Source organism: Sylvia atricapilla, chromosome 1 (assembly GCF_009819655.1).
Source record: "Sylvia atricapilla isolate bSylAtr1 chromosome 1, bSylAtr1.pri, whole genome shotgun sequence".
NCBI classification, from domain to species: Eukaryota; Metazoa; Chordata; class Aves; order Passeriformes; family Sylviidae; genus Sylvia; species Sylvia atricapilla.
Window position 1 is genome coordinate 132,768,062 of NC_089140.1, and position 18,651 is coordinate 132,786,712.

The 18,651-nt window shown below is 38.7% G+C and overlaps 1 protein-coding gene across 2 annotated transcripts; it reads left to right on the plus strand.

Annotated features, from left to right (window-relative positions):
* The first annotated feature begins 365 nt into the window (after positions 1-365).
* On the plus strand, positions 366-17,325 carry ATP6V1C1 (ATPase H+ transporting V1 subunit C1). Of its 2 annotated transcripts, XM_066334435.1 has the most exons (13): positions 366-459; positions 2,239-2,422; positions 4,471-4,538; positions 5,623-5,708; positions 6,404-6,498; positions 10,160-10,251; positions 11,323-11,421; positions 12,756-12,824; positions 13,671-13,763; positions 13,854-13,947; positions 14,478-14,575; positions 15,685-15,811; positions 16,717-17,325. In XM_066334435.1, exons 2-13 carry the CDS (start codon positions 2,291-2,293, stop codon positions 16,810-16,812), a joined length of 1,149 nt encoding a protein of 382 aa, XP_066190532.1. In that variant the 5' UTR covers positions 366-459; positions 2,239-2,290; the 3' UTR covers positions 16,813-17,325. The 2 variants fall into 2 exon arrangements, with proteins under 2 accessions (XP_066190532.1, XP_066190541.1); XM_066334444.1 differs by lacking the exon at positions 11,323-11,421.
* The last annotated feature ends 1,326 nt before the right edge of the window (positions 17,326-18,651 follow it).

Below are 18,651 nucleotides of genomic sequence, written 5' to 3' on the forward strand. Positions count from 1 at the left end.
CCAGTCTAAATGTTTCCTTGACCCCGTGTTTCTGTAATCTGAGGAAAATCTACCGGCCGCAGCCAGAACAAACACACGCTTTCAAACCCGACCATCCTTCTCTGCCCTAAGGGCAGAATCGTACAAAGCCGCCTTGACACGGGGCCGCCCCGAGCCACAAGCGGTTTTCACACCGATTCCCTAATCAAGCCCACATTAATCAGGAATGGCCGGGCCTGAGGCAGCCGGTGCCCGCGGCGGTAGCAGCGCTCTGGCCAGCCCCGGCAGCAGCCGCAGCAGAGACCCGGCGGGGGCGGGCCTCGAACCCGCGGCCCCAGCGCACCCGGCAGGCACCGCGCCGCGCGTCACAGCGCCGCCTCCCGCCCCGCGTGCCGGGCGCTGCGGCGGCGTCAGCTGACCGCGGGTCACGTGACCCACCGGCGGGTGAGCGGCGGCGGCGCCGGGGATGGAGCAGTGACGGTAACGGCGGGCCCGGGCCCGGGCGCGGACAGGGGACGGCAAGGAGGGAGGGAAGGGACGAAGGGCGAGTGTCTGGGCTACCCCCAGCGGCTGCCGCAGCGCCTCAGCGCCTCAGCCTCCCCCGGCGCCGGGCCGCGCAGGGCCTGGCGTGAAGGGCAGCGCCGGCCGGGCCCGGCGGTCCCGCGGCTCGCTGGGGCTCTGCCGGGCCTCGGGGCCGCCAGGCCACCGCTCTGCCGCTGCCCGGACTGTTTACCTCGGGGAGGGCGAATGGACGGCGCGGCCTGGGCAGCCCGAGCAGGCGGCTGCCGGGCTGTGGGGGCTGACATCTAATCCCTGTGATCCGGGGGCAGCGCCCCCCGCTCCCGCCGCCAGCCCCAGGTCGCCTCCGCACAAGCGTGGGGATCCCCCATGGCGCAATCTCCCCGGCTTCCTCGTTGTGGCCGCTTGTGTTTATGAAACGCGGAGGCCAAGCGCCAGAAGTGATTCCTGAAAGCGAGCTTGAAGAAGTGACACGCTGGGGATTTAGTGTTAAGTCGCATCAGTAAATTGAGGTTTCCTATTGAGCTAAATAGAAGCAATTGTCCCCTGCACCTTGCCTTTTTTTTTTTTTTTTCCTTTTTTTTTTGTTCTTTTTTTTAAATGCAGTGCTGTAGTTGAGATTCTGTTTTGACATCACTGTATGTTTTTCTGAATACAGCACTGAGAACTTGTTCATGAATTTTATTTTAGATTGTAGTGTACTGCATGGAAGATTTTTCTCTGGACCTCCATTTTCCTAATGACATAGGGATGAAGCTGTGTATATTATAAAAAAGCCCTGGTCGTAGAGGTACATGGTGTGAACAAGCTATCCATTCTTATTGCTTATTCTAGGCTTTATTTTGAACACTTGGTATTTCCTGCTATATCCTGTGGCTCTTTTCTTTAATTTGTTTGACTTACATTTTACAGTCAGTCTGTATGTAATTTTTGTCTTGCCAGCATTTGTATCTGTTTTTCAAACCATTCTGTAGCACTTCTGCTTTCTTCACTTCTTGTTTGGTATTCTGCGTTGTTCTGATTTCAAGCCCCCTCATATAAAACACTTAAAACTCTTCTACCAAGCTTTTTGTTCCCTTGTGTGTATCTGACAATACCTCCATTTTACCTGAAATGAGAAATCATCTTCCTTCCCTTGATTATTGGAAATGTACCAGAGCTTCAGGAAAACCAACCGTACAGACAAAAAATGGTGCAGGAGGAAGGGGTGTCCAGTGACTTAATGATTCCTGGGAGCTATTGCATTTAAATAATTTTAGACATTTACTTACTTTAAAACACTGTCCTAGTCTGAAAAGTGATTGGAAGAGATATGTCTGTTGAAATTTGTTTAGTTTTTCTTATTTTTTCTCTGATGTTATCAGGAAAAGTTGTCGATTGTACAGACACTGGAAAATGTATATAGTTGGGAAAATGTAATTTGGGTCCTGTTTTATTTGATTAATTTTTATTTAGGTTGTTTGCTTGTGTTTGCTTTCTGTGAAATTACAGTTGAAAGTTGCTAATGTTGTAACAAATAGGATGGTCAGTTTAAGAAGATTTTTCCAACGGTGTAAGTGTGATTTGGAAGATAGGAAAAAATAAATTTGGAATGACGTGGTACTCCTGGTAAAATCTCTTACAGTGACTGGAACTGCACTTTAGTAATATGGAAGGAGATGTTTTTCTTCAGACAAAGCTTTGACTGCTGTATTAATGGAAGATATTTTTTTCTTCTTTCCTTTGCTTCCCTTCTGATAGCATCTTGCCTTTATCCTCCGGAATCAAGAAACATCAAGATAAAGGCACCAAAATGACAGAGTTTTGGCTGATTTCTGCTCCTGGGGAAAAAACCTGTCAACAGACATGGGAGAAGCTACACGCAGCAACTACAAAACATAACAATCTTTCTACTAATTCAAAGTTCAACATTCCGGACTTGAAGGTAGGTAAACTCCATGTTGTGTCCTAAGAAGTGTGTTTGTTTTGCATCGTCTTTGTTTCTCTTGATTAAAACTTGCAGATATGTTAGAGAGAACTGCTGACTTCTCTTGATGTTTATGTATGGATCTAAGAAATAATTCAGACAACAGTTATCTTTTTTTCTGAACTTCTAAGTTAGTTGTTCACTCTAAGTTTTCAAGATTCAGCAACCTGTGTTCTTTCAGCAAATAAAGCAGTTTTTTCCGAGGGTGGTAGCAGTTACTTGGAGAAGAAAAATAGGAACTTGTGGTCTGATTATTGAGGGTTTCCTTTGACTTTTTTGTTTTGCCATTCTAAAAAGGATTTAAATTTTTTTCCCTTCTGAATTGTCTTCTCCTTTTCTGTCTGAGATACAGTGAAAAAGCTCAAATTAAAATACAGGAGTTGATCAAACAGCTGTTCTGCCTTTTCTTTGTCCAGAGGTAACATTCTACTATTAGAGCAATGATTTGGGTCTGGCTGAGCATTCCAGCGTGACCTGCCAATATGTTGTGGAAAATGGAAAAAAACCTGTTTTAAATATTCAGTGAGAAGCAAATAGTAACAAAATCTGAAAGTATTTAATCTTGGTTTAATGCAATCATCAGGATATGGAAGAGTTATGACTCAGTGTATTCCTTCAGAAAAGGTCTTTCCTGATGCCTGAATGTTTCTTGAACAAGAATTTGGAGTTCAGTATAATGTAGTGAAAGCTCACCAAAACTCACAAAATAGAGGAGAAAAATGCCATCAGTCTTTGTCTACAGAGTGGGATCAAGTTCAGGTGGCAGAATGCCTTCTTCCTGTCTCTGCTAAGGAGTGAGCCCAGGGCACAGAGTGCTTCAGTGTGCCTTTTAAGATCTTCTGACTGCCATAACTTGTATTCACATTTGGACTGTCCTGAGTTAGAATAGGGACTAGAACAAATGTCTCCTCCCAGGAAGTCCTTGGACGTGTGTCAGGGTGGCTTTCAAACTGTAGAATGTCTGCAGCATTTAGAGGAGTTATTGCTGAAAACTCTTGGGGCCCATCAGGGTTAGAAATAATTGGTTTTGCTTCTACTCTGCTTCCTAAAAGGGGCAGAAGCTGAATATATACCTTATACTCAGTGGGAAATAGTCTGGCTTCTGTGGACCTGTTGAAACTCTTTAAGCAATGAGATCCTTTAGTTAAAACAGTGAAACAGTGGTTTATTCTCCACTGAACAGCAGTCTTATTGCTTAAGGACTTGCTTGTCCTGAGGCTTATAAGTGACTAGTTAAAATGAGCTTCCTTATTCTGCTTGTGGCCCACAAAAAGGTGGGGCATGGAAAGTAATTTGGTAGTGAAGTTTCTTAAGTAATTCTGCTGCTTTCTGCTTTTAGGCTAAACAGAAAAGCACTACCGTGAATATGAGTGGTCAGATATATAGAAAGTAGATGCTAGGCTACAAATATGTTAAATAGCATCTTGGCTAGGCAGAAGATTCATTTATGCCCTGTGATAATTCAGCAAGAAATGTGTACTCTAGATATTGAAATTAGGGAAGAAAGTGTTTTCTGGAAGAGAAGGGAAGAAAGACTGACAAGAGTACTGCAGCAGTTAGACCAACAAGACCTTGGGTTTCACCTTGGGTTTCAAAGTTTTCAATGTCCAGGTTGCCTCCAGTGCTGAGATTCCTGATCAGTGAAATTTCACATTTGATCTGAAGTAGTGAATTAAATGCTGAGGCAACTGCCTTGTGAAAAACACAGCCAATTCATAATGTAGACATTGTTTTAACATGTTTTGGATGGCTGGGTTGCAGAACTGAAAATGAGCACCAAACTAGTGAGTTAGATCTGATCCTGTGATGCTTTGAGGTGAGGGTAGTTATCTAACACATGAAACACAGTGTGACTTTGGTAAATCAAGATGTCTGGAATCTTTGAGTCCAGCAATTTATGTTGTTTTGCAGAGCTACTTGTTGAGAGATGTAGCTTTTACTGTTCGGTGGTTTTATCTTTCTATGTTTATCTATATCTGCTAATGGGTTTTGATCTTTGCTTCTAGGTTGGCACGCTGGATGTTTTGGTTGGTTTGTCAGATGAGCTGGCTAAACTGGATGCATTTGTGGAGAGGTAACAGTTCATTTCCACTGGGATGCAAAGTATTGGAATGGTGATGTGATGGTTTGCTGAGTCCTAATAATACACAGTATAATTTCAGCATTTTTTTAATGGCAGTGATCCTCTGCAGGCAGTCAGCAAGCTAAGATTTAAGAAAGCCAAGATGCTGGTTTTCACAGTGTCTGTTCTTGAAAAAAGAAAAATATTCTGAACTTTTCATGGAATAGTGGAACATTATGCATTGATGAAGGATGGTTCTCCCTCTCACAGTGCTGTGTGGTTCTGGGTCCTGAAGAATGGTTAAGAATTCAGCCTGACCAGGTGCAGGAAGTGGTCATGAAATGAAATAAAAGCTTGTTCTTTTAGCAAGAATACTGTTTACACACTTTGAGAAAGTAACCATGTAATTTCCTAATCCATAGAAATGCTTAAACAGTATTAATGTTAAAATGCAACACCCATTCATTCTCAAGAAACTAATGGACATTTGAAAGTGATTTTTAGCAAAAGTAGCAAGATTTCACATAGCCAGAACTCATGGAGCCATCTTTTGTTTCAAGGAGAGAAATCTTAAGTAAACATTTTGAAATAGAGAAGGAAACTATTTGGCCTGGCATGTGTGAATAATATTATACATGGCTTTTCAGCTGGGAGGGTAGGTCTTGATTGCTTTGTCAGGGTTGCCTTGTGTTTAGTTTGGATTACTCTTGACTTGCACCTCTCTATCTATTTCTAGAAAGGGGTTAGGATTTTGAAAGTACAACAGACTTAAAAACTTTTTGCAATATAGTGACATTACACTCGAAGTCAATACCAAAGTGAGGGAGCTGGCCTCACCTTGTTGAGAATGGTGAGTAGCAAGAGTCGAGATCTTAAATAAAGTTGTGGAATACTTCTGAGAAGTTGGTCTCCTTCAGATGCTTGAGCCCAGCTTGTGCTCTTAGAAAGTTTGGATATAGGGCAGCCATCATCGTTGTTTGATCTAGTCACTTTTGATCCAATCTCTGGCAATTTAAAATCGGTTTTATGAATGGTATTTTTCAAATGGCAGGTTTGGGGTTTTGACTTTTTTTTTAATGTATCTTTAATTTTTCAGTGTTGTAAAGAAGGTGGCTCAGTATATGGCTGATGTTCTAGAAGACAGTAAAGATAAAGTTCAGGAGAATCTTCTGGCTAATGGAGGTAAAGTGTTAACCATGAGATCCTGATGTATCCTAAAACTGTAGAAGGGAAGGCCATGATCCTGAAAGTTACTGAGGTGCAAGGGGCTGCACCTGGGCCGGGGCAGCCCTCAGTGTCAATACAAGGTGGGATGAATGGATTGAGAGCAGCCCTACTGAGAAGGACTTGGGGGTACCAGTGTGCATTTTATTTCAGTAAAGAGCTGCACTTTTCCCTGAAGCAATATTTTATTTTCAAAGCCATTTAATAGAATTTAACAACTTGTATTGATGCAAGAGAGGCTAATATAAGTGGGTGAGGGCTCGGAGTAGTGTCTTTTGTAAAAAGTTTTACCAAACTGTCACTTCAGGTGAGCCACATTGTCATTGCTGTCTTTTGTGCCATCATTACCTTCCATTCTCCCACCCATTTTTCACACAGAGCAAAAAGTAGTTACTCTTGTCTGTAGTTCTCCAACCATCCTTGCCTTGGTAGTAAATGTCATTTACAGTCTACAGAGGTGGAAAAACCATTATCTGAAGGCAGAGGTCATGGCTGATGTACAGCTTGTTTATTTTCAAATTTCTTAAGCAACGGGGTCCACACATGGGAAGGTCCAGTCTATTACAGTTCTCTTCTATTACAGCAGTTCTGCATAGAATATAATACATTAGTCTTTTTATTGTCTATCTTAACAAAGTTCTTTAAAATTTTAGTTGACTTGGTCACCTATATAACAAGGTTCCAATGGGATATGGCCAAATACCCAATCAAGCAATCCTTGAAGAATATTTCAGAAATTATTGCAAAGGTAAGGTAACTTGTTTTATGAAACTTCTCTATTTGAACTTCAGATACTAATACACAGAACTTGTTCTCAAAGTGATTTATCTGTTTTAGTCAGCTGACAATAGCAGTGAACTTTGTAGCAGGTGGTAACCAAAGAAATACCTTTGGAGAATGCTCCCTGAAGGCTGTCATACTGTCTTTGCTGATTTTTGTTTCCTAGGATCACTGAGCTAACAAATAAATAGCCAGGAAATGATGTTTACATTTCAGTTTTGCTGTACTAGCATGTTGTTTGGCTGATGTTATCAAATCTTGTGGGCTGTTAGCAGTGAACCAGGGAAACTACATTCTGAGAGCCATGACAGTCATGGGGAGAAATAAGCCTTCATTGTTAGATGTAAAGAAAGCTCATTTGAGAGTTGTCATGCATTTTCCTCATCTTTGCTTTGGCAAAGTGTTTCATACCTGGAGGGTTTAATTTGCATTGTACTTGCTTGTGAGCTTATACAGAGTCCTCAGCAGTGAGTGACTGATTTAGGTAGTGAGAGTTCTCTGTAGGCAACCCTTGCTTTAAGATCTTCCCAGCCTCTTCAGGTTTTTTTTCCCTTCCCTGTTTTCTGTAAGCTGCAGACTGGCTCTTGGAACTGCCTGTGTAACTAACTAGAAATACATAACTTGGAAAAAAAAAGGCTATTCTGGGTACCTATAGAGGTAGTCCTTGGAGATGGATGTGTGGGGACTATAATGGGGTTGGGATGGGGGTGAGTGCTGGCAGACTTGTGCTTTGCTATAACTGCAGATTCCTGAAACTACTACATTAAATTTTTTGCAGAGATTACAAAATCTTGATATATGCCACAAAGCTGACTGAGAATGCAATTAGTACTTTCATTTTTGATATTTTCTTTGGGAAAATGACTGTATCTTGAATTTATTTCACAAATTACATTTAGTAAGTATTCCTGGAAAACATCTGCAGTGGCCTTTTGTTGAAGGATGATTGGCTGTCAGACAGCTCTGAAGATTAGCACATTAAAAATATCTCACAGATATAAAATAATAATCTTAATATCTGACACTAGCATGTAATATTTTCTTCAGAAGAAGAAGGTACCAAAATGAAACGCTCAACTTTTTACAGCTGTTATAGTACAGCACTTTTTTTTTGCAGAAATTAAATTAGTTGAAAAAGAAACACAGGACATGAAGAGATATGGCCTTTATTGAAAATTATCAAAGATTCAGTGCATATTAGTCTGTGTCCTGAAGTCTGCTAGATAAATAATCTGCTTCAACAAAATTGTACTCTAGAACCTGAACTTTAGCTGTCTTAAATTCTTTATCTACTTTAGGGACCTTATTGACCTATTAGGTTGGATAGTAAATGCAGAGAAACAGGTCTGCTGGGGTTCAGCCTGAGTTATCCTGTTAAGGGTTTCCATTTCTCTTCATGTTTAGCTGTGCCTGTGTTCTATAGGGACAGCTTCAGGACACTTATGTCATAAATCTGATTTCAGATAGTTTATAAAATACTTTCAACTGTGAGCCATAGATATGTGTCCATAAAGTAGAGAAGGAAGATGACTGAAGATCCTTTATGTTCTTATAGAAATGACCCCTAGGAGATAATATCACAGGACTTGAAGCAGTTTTGTCCCAAAGCAGAAAGAGTCCTGACCAAGATAAAATCTCTGTGTAATCATGTGCCAAAGTAAAGATACAAGAAAATTGATAGAGCCACATTAATTAAAATATGTGAAGCCTCTTGACATGTTGATGTTAAATAATTTGAAAAGCTTGTCATATCATGAATTACTACTTTTCCTGCATGGTTTTATATCATCTTCACTCACTCAGGCAGCAGATTCTGATGTCTGTCAAGATGACTAATGGCAATTGCAGTGGGGGTTTGTCAGTTGAGAAGAAATTACAGCAGTGTTAGAAGGATTTAAAATAAAATTATATCTGCTGATACTATCCATCAAAATTTTTCAGCTTTTAACTTTTAGAAGTTTTGTGGACCCCAGTGTCAATACAGAAGACTTTAGAGATGGCATCTGTGCTATGTGAGAGCTGTCACTTAACTGAGTCATTCTTTAAGTTTGAAATTAGTCATCAGACTTATGCAAGGAGACAACCTCAATATTTTTAGTGCCCTAGTCCAACCTTTTCAGCAACCCAGGCATGCACTGAAGTGCAACAGCTCAGTTGGATGACTACGAGGCACTCATGTATTGGCAATGACTACCTAAATAATTTAAATGTCTGGGATTGCTCTATGTAGAAATAAGCTCACTATGTTAGACTGGCACTTTCCTTAGCAATTCCATGAGTCTGCCTCCTTTTGCAATGACCTTCATGAGTTATTCACCAATTCTACTCCCAAAAGGGAGTTTGTATTGTTGCTTCATGTGGTAATTTTAGCAATTTATTTTCAAGAGCTCTGTTGTGGCGTTGAGGTTTGTGGTTCTGTATTCTCTAACATTCAGTAGGAAGCAATGCAGTTTGTTTTTTCAGTAAACTTCAGTCAGTGCAGCAGTAACAGGGTTTTGTCTAAGCAGTCATATTCTAAAAGACTACTGACTCTAAAATGAGAGCAATTTGAGTATTGTCAGTTAGGAAATGCTGAATGGAACTGGTTTGTAAAGGCAGCGTTTGGTATCAATGGTTTTCGGGTTTTGTCATTAAGTAATGCATAGTTAAACTTGTTGAAATTCTTGATCCTTGGAAAAGGCAGAGGGTTGTCAGTCTGGGGAAGAGCTGAAATGCACAAATGCCTAGTATCTTCTGATTAATTTTCCCCTTATGCTGTCTTCTAGATGTAAAAAAAAAAAAAGTGCTTGTGTTACTTGTAGTATTAAAAAGTTTTCATGAAGGTACATGCCTTGTGTGACACTTGCTGAAATGTTCTGCATGTTGCTTTGCTAAAGGTTGTATCAGTCAAAGGATTTAAATAGCTTTAGGTACTCATCTGTTTGTTTTTAGAGTGTTTTGTCTAAAGGCTTTCTGTATCTGTAAAGGTGTAAGCTGTTAATGTGTTGCCACATGAAACTAACAGAATGTTCAGGCTTTTGATGACTTCCTGCTACAGACCAGTCAACTTAGGTGTTACCATAAACAAGTCACTGTTTAATTAAGTGACCTTGCTTTTAAGACAGATCTATTTTGTGGAAACAAAACCATATCTGGATCTCCAAGCTGAAGTGTTTTATGCAAACAAAAAGTTTTGTCAGTGGTCTAAGTCTATATAAAGGGAGAGTCCCTTGACTGTGTTCAGAAACTTGTCCCTGGGCATTTTTTTATGCTTGTATCTCCATTCTACAGTGAAGAGGCAGTGAAGGAGGCAGTAGGTAGCATTATAGTGCCAGACCAAGACTGTGCTGTGTTCTTTCACTTACCCAGCTGTTAGTGAGTGCTCTGATTTTAAAACACTTCCTTGTATAGAGTACACCCTGATAGAAGTATGGTTACCAGTTCAAGATGTACTGAAGTACTTAATTTGTTTTGTCTTCTTCCACTTACTGCCAAGTTATCTAGCTGGGAATTAATAATTTTTCATAAACATGCTAATTAAGCCATCCTTCTCAAATCCATCCTCCAGGATTACTTGAGCAGCAGTGGCAAGCTGAACATGAGTTCTATTCTAGTTCTTTAGAAACAGTTCTTTTTCTTTTCATTTTAAGGGAGTAAACCAGATTGACAATGATCTAAAAGCAAGAGCCTCGGCATACAATAATCTGAAAGGGAATCTTCAGAATTTGGAAAGAAAGAATGCGTAAGTTGTATTATTTTTTGTTAATGTAGCACAGGAATGTTATCTAAGCATGAAAACTTAATAAAATGTGGAGTGATACGTGCTCTAAGCTTAATGTATTTTTGAGGTGTTTATCCATCTTGAAGAGCAGCTGTCATAAAAGAACATTTATTACTGTCTGGTTAACTTACTTGTGACTGAAAAGCACTTAAGAAATCACAAAAGCATGTACAAATAGCATAAATTGCTGGAACTTTTGAGAGGAGCTTTCTGCTAGTGGTGTGTAATACTGCTACTTAGGTGTCTTGTCTAAATAAGGAAGTCTTTCCTTCACTTCAACTTATCTGGTTTTCTTTCCTCAGAATTTACCAGCAGAGACAGCTGTTGTGTGCACGCAGATAATAAATTAAACAAGGACTGCGTGTTGTCTTGTCACATACGTGTGATAATTATCTGAAGTATGGTTGAGGTACAGTAGCTCTTCTGTGCAAATGTGGCTGATTATTGTGCCTGAACCCTGCCATTACAGTGAATGGCAGAAGCCTGCTGGCTGATTCAGAACCATGGGTCATGCCAGTGACAGTACGTGACAAGCTGGTTTAGGATGAGACATAAGTTCTGTGCTAAGCTGTGGCAGTTGGTCAGCTGAACGCTGTTAAACCTCTCTGCATTCTTGGTCTTTTATGATTATGAGGAAATACACTGCTTTAAGTTTTTATTGATGTTCTGTATGTAGATCTGTACTGTGTTAGTTACAACTCTGAGGCTCCATGTACTAAAATCCACAGTTACTGGTTTTAATGGTTCTTGCACTTTTAAATAACTTTTAAAAAGACAAGTTGGTCACTTAAGCGTGTGACATATTTGGAATATGGAAATGACGCACAGAAGTGGAGCTACTGATATAAATGTCAGTGACTGTGGATGAGATACAAAATGCATATAAGGACATTTTGTTTGCTCTGCTAGTAGCAATTGTGTAGGTAAAATGTATTTCTGAGAATTCTGTGTTATGAAGCATTGGAAACTGTTACCCAGACAAATTCAATTCTTAAGCATGTAATTGTTCTGGCTGTCTTTGTTTCTCTGCAGGGGAAGCTTGCTAACCAGAAGTCTTGCTGATATTGTAAAGAAAGAGGACTTTGTCCTTGATTCAGAATATTTGGTCACGTTATTAGTGATTGTGCCGAAGTAAGTTTATTCATCCTAAGAACAGAATACAAATAGAAATACAAATCAAATAATAGATCTCACAACCCTATAATAGTGCAAGAATGACATCTGAATTTACTTGGGACTTTCCTGGATGAGCAAACAGAACTGTTTAGATGCTCAGGAGAGATAAGTGAGCATCTATGTCTGTGTTCGTTGTTCTCAAAAACTCCTCATAAGGACAGCTGAGTGCTCATGAATTTCTTGAAGAAACTGGGGATTAGTTTTATGTCTCTTATCCAGTGTTTGCTATGACTAGTTATGTTCCAGATGGTGTCCTTATGAAAATAAGTGCTGAGTAAAAACATGACTCGTTTTACATTAGAAGGCTTAATCATTAAATTATCCTGGTTAGGACTATGCCAACTTTCACCACTTAGAGAGTAAACTCTTTACTGTTTTGCTCTGCATGTTTTTTAGATTGCCTGAACACTGATTTTTTTTTTTTTTTTTTTTACTTATCTAAGTCTCTGTCATTGGAACCCTGCTTATGTCCTGTCAAAGGCTTGCTGGGGGAACAGGCTGTTCTTATTTGAAATGTTTGAACAACAGAACTCTCATGTTTTCCTGTGGCCAACAAAAGTGGTGAAACAGATGCCCTCAAAATTGTTGTAAAATGAGAAAACGGCCCTTGACTGTCTTTCTAGAGCTGCAAGCAAAGAGAGCTTCTGATTTATGAACAGCCCACGGGCTTTCTTTACCACAGGAACCATTAGAGTCTGTCACATGTCCAACTCTGGTGAAGGAAAAGCAGTTTTGTGGTGGCTTTAGCAGAAAGCAGATGGTTAGAGTATCTCAGCTGTTATTTTTCTTTGGCTTGTTTTTGCTGTTGAAAGGATGGAACCTCTTCATGACCAGCTGCAGAAAGGCAGGTTTTCCAAAATTTCCAGTCCTTCAGGCAAGTGCAGGACTCTAGAGCACCTTTTTATAATTGTGGAAGAAGTATTCCTCTGCTCAAAAGAGCAGAGTTGCATGAGGAGTTTCTGATTAACCTTGACAGTTAATTCCATTTGGTCCCCTGGGATCTGTACTTAATGATGATTGAATTTCATAGTTCTTTGATTTTAAAAATGTTGCACATGTTAACTGACATGAAGACTGAAAATATGTTTTTGCCATCACTATAGTTTATTTATCAATAATTATAAAAAGAGCATGAGGAGAACTGAGCATTTCTTCAATCTTGTGTATTTCTGATAACCTACAGCTGAGATGGAAGATGTGATGATGAAATGTTTTTACCTCTAAAAAAAACCAACCTTAATCCATTAATGTCAAATTAAAAGTCTAACAATAACCTGTATATTCTCTAGGTTAAATTACAATGACTGGGTTAAGCAGTATGAAACACTAGCAGAGATGGTTGTACCACGTTCCAGCAAGTAAGTTGTTAAATGCTAAATCACATATTTGCATGTGCTGTGTTTCAGGAATGTTATTTATCTAGAAAGGCTTTGAATTTTAAAGATTGGTCAAAAACTTGTCAATACATCTACCTTTATAGTTTTACCTGATCAAATAATTGAGGAAAGATTCAAATGAACTCCGGGGTTTACAAAGTTATCAAACTTCACTTATGTGACAAGAGTAAGAGAATTGAGAAGTTAATCTAGTTCTGGTCAGATATGTTCAGCTTCTAGCTGGAGTGTGGTGAGGATAAGCAACAAATGCTGGCTGCTGACCTGTGAGCTTTAGGTCTCTATTCACAGGACTTGAAACAAATTGTATGAACTCTTTGAAAACTTCCAGAAGAATGGAGAACTGAAAGTGTAAAAGGTTTTGTTGTGTACCAAAAAAGGTAGTTTGTCTCTTTGGGTCCCTGGTATCAAGCTGGTTCTTGTGGTGGGCAAGATTAAACCACTTTAGCAATCTTGTAACCGTATCAAAGATAAAGTCCACATGTAGCACAAAGCATCTCTTTGTGGATAATTTTACCTGACAAACTGAGGTTTTGATCAGGCAAATCTGATATTACTGGTTCTGTGCCAGTTAAAAAATCTGAACTTGCTCTCGATAGCTTCACATTTGGAAGATCTGCCAGTGGTTCTTATTTAATTATCAGGCAACTCTATATGAGGTACTTAATTTGGGAACTAAATCCTGTATAATTATCTACGTTTATGTCTTGCTTTGTAGCAATGAAGTACAACATGTGGTACTGTGTGACTGATCTGTGCTGATTTGAACCCGATTAATTCTGACACTTGGTTTGTTATCTTTCTGTGCAGTGTACTCTTTGAGGACCAAGACAGCTACCTTTGTAATGTCACCTTGTTCAGGAAGGCTGTGGATGACTTCAAGCACAAAGCGAGAGAGTATAAGTAAGGGGGTTTTTGTGTGCATTCTGTCTCATGCTTTGAAGGATCTCTAGATAGGCACTTTTGATTTTTTTTTTTCACTTCCAAATGCAGATTTCTGGTCCGTGACTTCCAGTACAATGAAGAAGAGATGAAAGCTGATAAAGAAGAAATGAACAGACTGTCAACTGACAAGAAGAAACAGTTTGTAAGTCTTAATGAACTGGTCATTATAGAAATGTGAGACATCTAAGGAACTTGTTATTACTACATAGAAGTTTCATGAAGTTGTGATTCAGAGAAAGCATTGTAAGGATGACATGATGTAGCCAGCCTGCCACCCAGCTAATCTGCCCAGGGATAATTGAATTTCCTACAGCACAAGTGCTCCTCACTGCCTTGAACCAAGGGCTGATATTGCAGCTGATAATGTTTGAAGTTTGAAAATGGACAAGTATTTGAATTGCATAATCAGATATTACTAAAATGATCTTTAATATAGTTAGATCATGACAACTGAGATGGGGAACTGAACAGACAATGGGAAGACTCATTAAATGTCTCTTTACTTTGTATCAAAATATTCTTGAGCCATTATGTCTGTAGTGAACTCTGTCTTTAACTTGTCTTTTATTATCATGGTACAGATATTGAGTAGCTGCTCAAAGATGCATAATGGGCTGAGTCTTTTTCTGATGTTTGAATAGCATAATTTTTTTCCCCTCTTCTCTTTCACAGGGGCCTCTGGTTCGATGGCTGAAAGTTAATTTCAGTGAAGCTTTCATTGCATGGATTCACGTGAAAGCATTACGTGTTTTTGTTGAATCTGTTTTAAGGTAATGAAGCACACTTGAATAGTGATTTTCTTCCTAGACTTGGTAAGAATTTGCATCTAGCTTGGGTTTACCAAACTGAAGCATGTGAATGCTGCTCTTCTGGGAAGGAGGAAGCAAAAAGTAGGGCAGTAAGAATAGCTGGTGGCAATAGCTCTTGTTACCAGTTGTGAAATATTTGAGGTAGATAATTGTGTATCTTCCCCTTGGATAGTTTTTTTACTATTGCTTTAGGAGTTACAGATACTCTGTACATAGCAGGGAGACGCTTTGGCTGAGTTTTAGGTTACTTTATGAGCTGCTTGTAATAAGAACTAACTACATCTTATGTTTAAATGACAAATTGTTATAGTTCAGAATAACAACTCTTTGGGCTTTCAGTAACAGTTTGGCATCATGAAATGTATGCTTTTTCTTTAAGACATGCCTTTTGTAGTCTAAACTTTTCAGTATTAAGCCACTCAATATTCTAATTAGAAAAATTATCTTCTTTTTTCCTTCATGCTGTCCGTAAGTGTGTTACAAGTAAAGAACAGCTGTAGTTGTTCTGCAAAAGACCTTTATTTTTTATAGTTGAAGATGTTCCTACCGTGGTCAGCAAAGGGCACAGTGTTTTTAACCTTTTTGATAAGTTGAGGAGAAAAAGAAAACAAATCACATGAACTTGCATTCGTGCTGCTGTGGCCTTATTGTGAAGACAAAACTTGAGTAAAGAAGCTGAACTCGGCTGGAATCTTGGCAGCTGTTTCCACACTCCTGGAAAGGAGGATTAAGTAGAAACTACATTGTCCACCAAGTGTCATAAGCAAAGTAAACTAATGGAAGTGTTCAAAATTTAGTCTGAATGTTCAGGTAATGTTGAGAATTATGCTAAATAATCAAGGATTTAAAACTATTTAAAAAATATTTTTGCTTCGGTTTTGTTATTTTAAACTTGAAGTTTTACCTTCTTTATGCCATATCAATTGTAGACGCAGAATAGTTTTGCAAAAATGGAAATGAGCAGAATTTCCTCTTCAGCAATAGGATTCTTTAACAAAATAAAATTAGCTTTGAATTATGAAAGTAGGTTTATTTCAGCATTTCCATAGTTTTCTACTTGACTTCCTCAGGTACGGTTTGCCAGTTAACTTCCAGGCAATGCTGCTTCAGCCTAATAAGAAAACAATGAAGAAACTGAGGGAAGTTCTGTATGACCTATACAAACATCTCGACAGCAGTGCAGCAGCTATCATTGATGTAAGTACTTTTTAACTGCTACTAGTATATTTAAACAAAGCAAAAAGTCTACTGGCGTCATTGACATTATACCTGTCTATATCCTTCATTTTCTCACAGTACAGAGAATTTTGTCTCCTTAAAAAAGTGCTGCTTCTGTTTTTGCAAGGCAGATGGTATTTAAAGTCGTAACCAATATATCTGAAGAGCTGTCTGGTTTAAAAGTCACATGTAATTTCTTCTTACTGCATTCTTTCCTACCACTAATGAAAAGATACAGACTGCAAGTTAGCATAGTAGTCCTCTGCTGAAAGAAGCTGCATCATTGTCAAAATGGAACCAGGCTTTCCATCTATAGAGGTCTCATTTTCATGTTTAAAACTGGTTCATTGGGAGGTTTATTCTACTAATTTGCATTGTATTGAAAAGCAGTGATTTTCATAGTTAAAAGTTAACTAAAGATACCATAAGTTTAGCTGAATTAAAAAAGATTCTTAACATTATCTCAAATGCAATGTATTTCCAGGCCTTTTTGTGGAGAGAGGATGTGAGACAATTTACATGAAAATTAAAGATGCTGAACTTATGTAACTTCCTGGGCCGTTCAACACCCTATAACATTCTTATCATTGACAGTGTTTAGATGTAGCAGTGATGATGTTTTTACTATAGCAATGGATGTGAATTATTGATATGGAACTACTTAGATTTTTAAAAAGCACTTTGTATTTACTTTTGAAAAATACTGTTTGTCATTTGTCAAAGTTCTAACTTTACCTGTTATTTAAACAGTCACTTGAACGTGAACATTTAAGCTTGAAGTCTTACCTGGCCTATTTGCTTCTAAAACACATGAATATTTAATCTACTTCTTAATAGGAGTCTGAATTGTAAGAGTATAACTGGTTTCTAAACTTTATTTGCAGGCAACTATGGATATTCCAGGTTTAAACCTCAGCCAACAGGAGTACTACCCATATGTGTACTACAAGATCGACTGTAATTTGCTGGAATTCAAGTAAAAGTTCCCTAACATGACAATCTTCTCAGTGTTGGTGTAAACAAACAGAAGTGAGGTTGAAGTATAGTAATACTTTTAACATTCTACTAATCATATGCTTGCTTCTTATGTTAGGTGAATTGAACACACTGTGGTCCATCTCTAGACATTTTCTTTTTGAGGAACAGTGTAGGTAACCAGCTTTTAATCGACTATGTCTGTAAATGTATATTGAGAGAATTGAGGTATTTATAAACAGAGTGATTTATTTAAGGAAAAGCTTATCCCTCTTTCATATGGTGGTCTGTGTTAATTCCATTTACTGTTGTTTATAAAAAAACTTGTTTACAGAAGACTAGTGTAAATGTTCATGGCCATTTTGTTCATTTGATTTAGTAGATACAACTGTGTTAACGTTGTTGAACTGTGATGTAAAGTATGTAAAATTGGTATGAAATCGTGCTTTCTGGATGGTTTAAAATTACAATTGATGCACTGTAAACGCAGGGAAAATAAACATACCTGTGCAAATGTGTCACTTTCTTGTACCATGTAAAATTGCAGATACTTGTATCTAAACTGAAGCAATGTGTTAAGTCCTTAATAGTGCTGCATCCTGCATGCACTGGTACAGAAATGCAATCGGCTTCAGCACAAGTACTTTCAAGAGATGCAGAAATTAATTTTGGTTTGTGCAGAAAGACTCAAGTGTGTTGTTTGGCCACCAGACATATGTATGAATGTTTTTCATGTTTACATCTTTGTGACTCTAAAGAAAAGATGTGAGACTATTATTGGGAAGATAATGGCAAGCTGGGATAATAACAAGCTAGACTGAGCTGGGATTTTGATAAGTCTTTGTTTTTCTGAGTCAGTTGAAGCTTGAGACTATTTTGTGGCTTTGAATACTGTGCTATTAGATGCTCACTTTTTTTTGTGACATCTCTTCTACCATACAGGGAATATGATTGCTTCGTTTTAATGTGGATAGAGATGAGTTGTTTATTTCAGTAGCAGCTCTTACAAGTATTCTACCTGTCTGAGTAGTATGCAGTAAAAGCTGCACTACTGTTTAAAACTGACTTGAATCAAGAGTGAGACTGGAGGAATGCTGATTTGTCAAATTTAATATTTGAATCACCATTGTATTCTTATCTCATTTTGTCTCTAACTGAAAATACTAGTGCTGTGGCTTCAAGCAATATGAAGAGCTTTCAGCTGTGGGATCTATGATCATAACCCAGCAGCACCTTTGAGGAATTGGCGAACTTTGTATGCCTACATTGAGATCTCTCATTATTAGAAGGGAAGTCTGGCTTTTGAGTGCAAGAGTTGCATTCTAGCTACTGATTTTGATAGGGTTTGATGTCTATGAAAATATTTGCTGTGTAAATTTATGTTTACTTTTCTTTCTATTTTTTATAGACAGAAAGGCAAATAGTGAGATCAGGTGTCCCATTGTGGTCACATTTCTGCTTCTCCCACTTCTCATTTCCTTACAGAAGTAACAGCTGTTTACTGTGTTGTCCAGGTTGTTAAAGTGTACTCAAGTGGAAGAGGTTTTCCCTTTTATCACCCAGCTCTGCCTCTTTCAGTGGCTTTTGTTACTGCTGCACACAAAGGTCGTCATCTTGGTTCTGAGCCCACTATAACACATACACTGCTTAAAGAGAGTTTTTTGTCCTGCCTCTCTAATCACAGGAGGAATCAGGCTAAACTGTTTAGTTCTCTTTTTATTTTGTTTTCAAAGCCATTCTACAAACAAGTGCAGGTAAAGGCTTAGGTTTCCAGTAAGTACTGTATGAAATGCTTTGTTGTGTATTTTGACCCTTTTTTTTTTCTGAGGCTCAACATAACTTCT